This window comes from Choloepus didactylus, chromosome 3 (genome assembly GCF_015220235.1).
Source record: "Choloepus didactylus isolate mChoDid1 chromosome 3, mChoDid1.pri, whole genome shotgun sequence".
NCBI lineage: Eukaryota > Metazoa > Chordata > Mammalia > Pilosa > Megalonychidae > Choloepus > Choloepus didactylus.
Genome location: NC_051309.1, coordinates 111,778,175 through 111,785,063, shown reverse-complemented (window position 1 = coordinate 111,785,063; position 6,889 = coordinate 111,778,175). Strand labels below are relative to the sequence as shown.

The 6,889-nt window shown below is 40.6% G+C and overlaps 1 protein-coding gene across 3 annotated transcripts in view; it reads right to left on the bottom strand.

Annotated features, from left to right (window-relative positions):
- Positions 1 to 5,989: 5,989 nt before the first annotated feature.
- Positions 5,990 to 6,889, bottom strand: part of NFKB1 (nuclear factor kappa B subunit 1) — a 120,291-nt gene continuing 119,391 nt past the window's right edge. For all 3 annotated transcript variants that reach the window (XM_037830347.1, XM_037830346.1, XM_037830345.1), the window contains one exon: positions 5,990 to 6,838. In XM_037830347.1, the coding sequence (XP_037686275.1) occupies positions 6,678 to 6,838 (161 nt within the window). In that variant the 3' untranslated portion in view covers positions 5,990 to 6,677. The remainder of the gene's footprint in view (positions 6,839 to 6,889) is intronic.

Below are 6,889 nucleotides of genomic sequence, written 5' to 3'. Positions count from 1 at the left end.
ATGTATAGATACAATTTTCAAAAATTGGAATCTTGGGCATAGGGGAGAAAGAAATGGTAGTGTAATAGAATACAGAAGAGAATTTTCTTTTAAAAAGATTTCATTTATTTGGGACACACTGTGAAATGAAGAACCCGAACTATTTCTACAACAGAGAATAAAGCCTTTCTTAGAAAGGCCTTTGCTTAATCCATGATTTCTAGTATTTCTAGTATTTTACGGTCTAATTTCTGATACATCCGGAAATTATTTTGATGAAAGGAGGGGGGTGGAGGTTCTGATCGATTTTCTTTAAAAGAATTAATAAGTTGAAACATCTATTTCCTGAATGATTATCTTCTGTTATGGATTAAATTGTGTCCTCCAGAGAGATATGTTGAAGTCCTAATCCTCAGTACATCAAGAACGTTGAATTTATTTGGATATAGGGTCATTGCAGATGGGATTAGATAAGTTAAAATGAGGTCATTTGGAGTAGGGTGGCATGGCCCTGCCTACTCCTTCATTTGACTTCTGGCCTCCAGAACTGTGACAATCAACTTCTGTTGTTTTAATAGTTTGTGGTATTTATTATGACAGCCCCAGGAAACCAAGACACTCTCTGGTTTGAAATCCCACTTTTCAGATACTAAATTCCTATATCTCTTAGGAGTTGGCCTCTGGATTCAATTGTTATTATCCACCTTCTTATCTTCCCAAGATAATGTCTCAACCCCTGTGCTCTGGAGTCAGACAGAACTGGGTTTAAACTCATAAACTGCATAGCCTTAGCATGCTTGAACTCTCTAAACTTCACTTTCCTTCTCTGTAAATTGGGGATAAAAATTCTACATACCTTATTGGGTTATTTTCAAGATTCAATGACTTTACATGTTAGTACAAAATTGTCAGCATACTTCCCTACACCGGTGCAGCTTGGTTTCCTGGGAAGCAGACTCTGAGATGGAGATTAGAGTGCAGGATGATTACTTGGGAGTGTCCGAGGGGTCATCACCTGTGGAAGGGAGGAGCAGGAAGCAGGACAGGGGAGCAGTTGAGCTGCAGTGCATAAAGGCATATGCAAACAACCACCTCAGCCAAACTCCTGGGGAGTTCTGGAATTTAAATGGCCCTTCAGAGTTCTCCCAAGTTGGACAAGCATTTCTGCACCCACACTGACCAGTTGTTGCATGTGGGCTGCCAAGGAAATGGGCGTGACCATGGGTGAGGTAGCTTGTCTGCAGCTGAGACAATTACTGATGTAGCTGACAGAGGCTGTTTGCCAAGTGTACTCAGTGGCAGGGCCAACAAGTCTGTTACAAAGGGATCTTGGTTGCATACCACATGTTCACCATGGCACCTCATTCAAAAACTTTTGATTGTCCTCCTTTTTATTTCCAGCTCTTTGAGTGAAGACCAGTTCAGCAAAGCTTCATGTAGTAAGGCTCCTTATCCAAGACCCTTTGGCATGTTGAAATTTTAATGCTTTATGCATCAAGGATGCATCAAGAACACAATGAAAGGCTATAGTGCTATCTGAGATGGAGGAAGGTGAGGTTACGCAGCCTAAATGAGACAAGCCAGACAAGGATTTGACAAACCCAAAGCTTTCATCTTAGGTTGAAACACTTTTTTTCATTTGTTTGTTTGTTTCTTTGTTTCTCTGTCAGGACATTTTTGCTTTTATACTAGTAAAATCCCATTACAAATGAAAGATATTTCCATCCCCTCTTGTATGTGCTATAGTAGTGGTGCTTTTTTGCACTGATTAGAGTGGACTACCTTACTACAAATAAACCTATACAAGCAAATGTTTTTTCTGGCCCTGATTCAATAACAGCTAGTTAATAATACAAATATCTGACTTTGTTTTGTTTGCTTTGTGGGGGAAAGAAGAGGACAAAACTGGGGAACAAGTGTGAGAGATTTGCTTTTTATAACCTTTCCTCATTACTGCTAGGTTCTGATACTTGCTGATTTACCATTGAGAGGTGACCTCTAGCTATTTCTAGCAACACCTTAATTATTTTAAAAATGTGCTCAAACCAAAAGAAATGGGAGTGTTAGTTGTGAGGGATCAATTAGTGATAAACTCCTTTTTCTATTTCCCAGTGTTAGCGGTCTTCTGATCCTTTTGATTTTCTCTTTCTCCTGAATGTAGCCCATGGGAAAGTCCTGGTAAATGCTGCTGCACTAAGTCAAAACAAGTTAAGCTGTAGTAAGTAAAGGCATACTACAAGTAGCTGTCCTTGGTTGTCTGTCGTGATAGTTTGCAGTTAACATTTGTTTAGCCAACTTAGTTCCAAGATTGAGTGTTGAAATCTCTTTTTTGAATAGTGTTGATTGCATGATCCTGAGAGTTTGATGTTGAGTCATCTTAACCCAATGTATCTCTTTTAGGAGGTAAAAGGTTATCATCTGGTATGCAATCAGGACTTAATGTCACCATATTTCTTTCTTCATAACGATAGGTATTCTAACTTCATCCCAGCAGTAATGGATTAGCTGCTTAGTAGCAACATGTTATTTTTTTTTTAATTTTATTTTGAAATAAATTCAAAGTTATAGGAACAGTTGCAAAAATAATACAAACCCCATACACAGAACTCCAGCATACCGACCCCCTCCCCTGATACCCCAATCAACCAACTTTAACATGCGGTCACATTGCTATTTCTTTCCCTTCCTCCCTATCTATCGTCCATCATCTATTGCTCTGTCTTCTGAACATATGAGAGCTAGCTGCACACATCCTTGAACAAACACTATAATTCACATATACAATTCCCATGAACAAGAACATTTTTTTATGCAATCCCATTAAATGCAGCTAAGAAATACAAGAGATTCAACATTGATACAAAGCTTACATTCTATATTTCCTTTTTTTCCTTATGTCTCAACTGTGTCCCTTTGAGCCTTCTGTCCTCCATCCTCAGATCCCGTCCAGGGTCATCCTTGGTATTCAATTGTCATCTATTTAGACTGTCTTTTTTTTTTCCTCAATTGTGGAAACATATATACAGCTTAAATCTTCCCATTCCACCCCCTCCCTAGCATTTCACTAGTGGGATTAATCACATTTAGAATGTTGCAATGTTATCACCTTCCCACCATGCATTTCTAGAAGTTTCCCTTCACCTCAAACAGCAACCCTACACTCATTTCTTAACTCCCCATTGCCCCTTCCCCCACTTCTCGGAACCCCTACTCTACTTTTCATCTCTATGGTCATATTGTCTGATAACTTTCTTTGTGTTTACTGTGGGGCTTAAAATTAACTTCTTAAATCCATAACAATCTTGTTTTTCTTTGATACCAACTTAACTTCAATAGGACACATAAACTATGTTCCTATACTCCTCCATTCCCCCATCTTTATATAGTTCTTGTCAAAAATTACATATTTTACATTGAGTCCAAAACCACTGATTTGTCATTAGAGTTTGTGTATTTTATATCATGTAGGAAGTAATGAGTGGAGTTACAATTCAAAAATTACTGACTTCTATTTGTATTCCATTGTGGTCAGAGAATGTGCTTTGAATACATTCAATTTTTTTTTTTTTTTTTAATTTATTGAGGCTTGTTTTATGTCCCAGCATATGGTCCATTTTGGAGAAAGATCCGTGATCACTAGAGAAAAATGAGTGTCCTGGTGATTTGGGATGTAAGGTTCTATATATGTCTGTTAAAATTCTCTGTATCTCTCTCTCCTTTCTTTGTTTCTCTGTCGGTAGGGCTCCCTTTAGTATCTGAAGTAGGGCAGGTCTTTTATTGGCAAACTCCCTCAGCATTTGTCTGTAAAAAATTTAAGCTCTCCCTCAAATTTGAAGGAGAGTTTTGCTGGATAAAGTATTCTTGGTTGGAAATTTTTCTCTCTCAGAATTTTAAATATGTCATGCCACTGCCTTCTCGCCTCCATGGTGGCCGCTGAGTAGTCCCTACTTAGTCTTACGTTGTTTCCTTTGTATGTGGTGAATTGCTTTTCTCTTGCTGCTTTCAGAACTGGCTCCTTCTCTTCAGTATTTGAGAGTTTGATCAGAATATGTCTCGGAGTGGGTTTATTTGGATTTATTCTATTTGGAGTTCGCTGGGCATTTATGCTTTGTGTATTTATATTGTGTAGAAGGCTTGGGAAATTTCCCCCAACAATTTCTTTGAATACTCTTTCTAGAACTTTACCCTTCTCTTCCCCTTCTGGGACACCAATGAGTCTTAAATTTGGACGTTTTATTTTATCTATCGTATCCCTGAGATCCATTTCGATTTTTTCAATTGTTTTCTCCATTCTTTCTTTTGTTCTTTCATTTTCTGTTCTGTGGACTTCTAGGACACTGAGTCATTGTTCAGTTTCCTCTAATCTTATATTATGAGTATCCAGAGTCTTTTTAATTTGGCCAACAGTTTCTTTTATTTCCATAAGATCTTCTATTTTTTTATTTACTCTTGCAATTTCTTCTTTATGCTCTTCTAGGGTCTTATTTATGTCCCTTATATCCCATGCCATGGTCTTCTTCATGTCCTTTGTATCCTTTGCCATGTTTTTGTCCTTGCTTGTAGTTCTTTGATTAATTGTGCCAAGTACTGTGTCTCTTCTGATATTTTGATTTGGATGTTTGGGACTGAGTTCTCCAAATCGTCTGGTTTTATCATATGCATTAAGATTTTCTGTTGTTTTTGGCCTCTTGGCATTTGCTTTGCTTGATAGGGTTCTTTCAAGTTGTAAAAAAAAAAAAATACCAATCTGATTTTTCAGAAATACAAGTTGATGGCTTACACTTTCTCTAACCAGAAGATTGCAGCTGCAAGTCACCTATACCCCTCAAGTCAGTTCTCCTCAACTTTGTCTTTGTGGTGTGTGGGGAAATGATTCTTGTGGGGTTCAGTTGGTGAACTCAGTTTGGGTGTGCTGTTGGAGCTGTCCGCCCTGAATGTGGGGCGAATGTCTGGGTGGTAAGAGAGGCAGGACAGCTTTAATATTCAAACCTCCCAGGTGTTCCCAGAGATTCAAGGCTGTTGCAAGAGTCTAAGCCTTCATTTCAGTTTTGCCCCAGATTTTCTCTGTCGCTGACCCACAAACCACTGGCATTGATGTAGCATCCCTGCGTTTTCCGAGCGGGCCCCCCTTCTCATTTGTGATCTTCCAGGACCTCTGCTGATGGAAGCCTGTGCTACGTCAGAAGTGCACGCCATCCCTCAAGAGAAGCCCCGGGCTGCCGGGCCATGCAGGGGCGCTCTCAGCCTGATGCAAAGATGGCTGAATGGGGCGTCTCACCCCCACCCCCATGCACAGTTCCTCCTTCCCAGCTCCAGGACAACTGGCGCAGCTCTGGGCTGTGGGCACGGCCCTGGGCAGGAGTGTCTCCAGCTCGCCGGGGAGCCAGCTGCAAGCAGTGGGGTTTCTTTCTCCTTTTGGCTCTCCCCTCCACTCCCCTGGCCCTGAGGGAATCTGCAGCGGTCCATCCTCCACGCCAGACACCGAGATGTTGGCTCAGCCTGCTCCTGCCGTGCTTCACTGTGTGGTTCCCACCATCGCAACTGCAGCTGCTCCTGGGTTTTTCCCTTTTTTTTTTTTTTTTTAAAAGAACCAGTTCATCTCCAAACGCCAACCCCCGGCTTCCCCACACCGCACCGTGGCCGTGGGTCTTTCAGCCGGCTTACTCACTCGTTTCAGAATGCAGACTCCCGGTTTCACCAAGTGCATGGCCCCTGTGGTTCTAGCAGACCTTGTCCAGCTGGTGCATCACTGAAACCGGTATTCTGGGTCACCTTCTGGTATTTATCTAATATTTTTCACGTAGGTGTTTTTTTGCCCTGTCTCACCTAGCCGCCATCTTAGGTTCGCCCCTGAAACACTTTTCTTCAATATAATTTTTTTTTTGTTCATTTCTGGATCACAAAAACTGGCTATAAAGAGGAATGTGAATATGATAATCAGGCGATGAATAACTCCATGATTACAAGGAATCATCTTAGAAAAGTATTTGCAGAGATCAAACAAGGTGAGGTCATCAATTTGCTTTTCCTTTTATTATAAAAGTAAAATAAAAAATAGCATTTATAAATCCAACATCTTTCCATTAAAGTATTTGATCTAAAAAACATATTTACAATAGCAAAATGCAGAAAAAGAGGAAAATACCATTTTCAGCACTGATTGTAACCATGTTTAAATATTGACATGTACATGTTCTTTTTTTCAAATCACAGAGATAACCACATTAGCAAAAAGCCTTCTTTTGTACACCAAGTGACTCATTTGAAAATATCCCTTTTCTTAATCCTTAATCTGAATGCACGACCATGCTGTGGATGGCTAGAAAGAACACCGAGTGGGGACTCTGACACCTTTTAATAACAGCGGGGGCGCAGCAGAGGGACAGCAGCAACATCAGAAAGCAACTGTAATCCTTTAGCAGCTGGTAAAGCTCAGAAAGCTACCTCACCTGCAATAATGCAACAGACCAGCGGAGCGCTGTGATTGCTAGATACTATCTGTAAGTGAACCGAACTAAAATTAATTTAAGAACCAAGAAAGGAAGCCAGGTTTTAAAGGCCTTGAATTAAACCCAGAATAATTCAGGCAGGCCAGTTTTCCTTGAGCACCTTTGGATGCACTTTACCTTCCTTGTTTTGGACAATGCAGTGGAATTTCAGGGCTTTGGTTTGCACAGTGTTTGGAAACTGCCAGCAGCCTAAATTTTGCCTTCTATAGATCCTTCCTGCCCATGGTTGTGGGGCATTTTGTTAAGAGTTAGCAATGAGCTGCTGCTGGTCAGAGACTCTGTAAAGCTGAGTTTGCGGAAAGATGTTTCCACGCCGCTGTCACAGATGCTTTCGTTGTCCTGGAGCTCATCTGAGGAGAGAAAGTACAGGCTCACTGGAGGCAGGGGTAGGAACAAGCCAA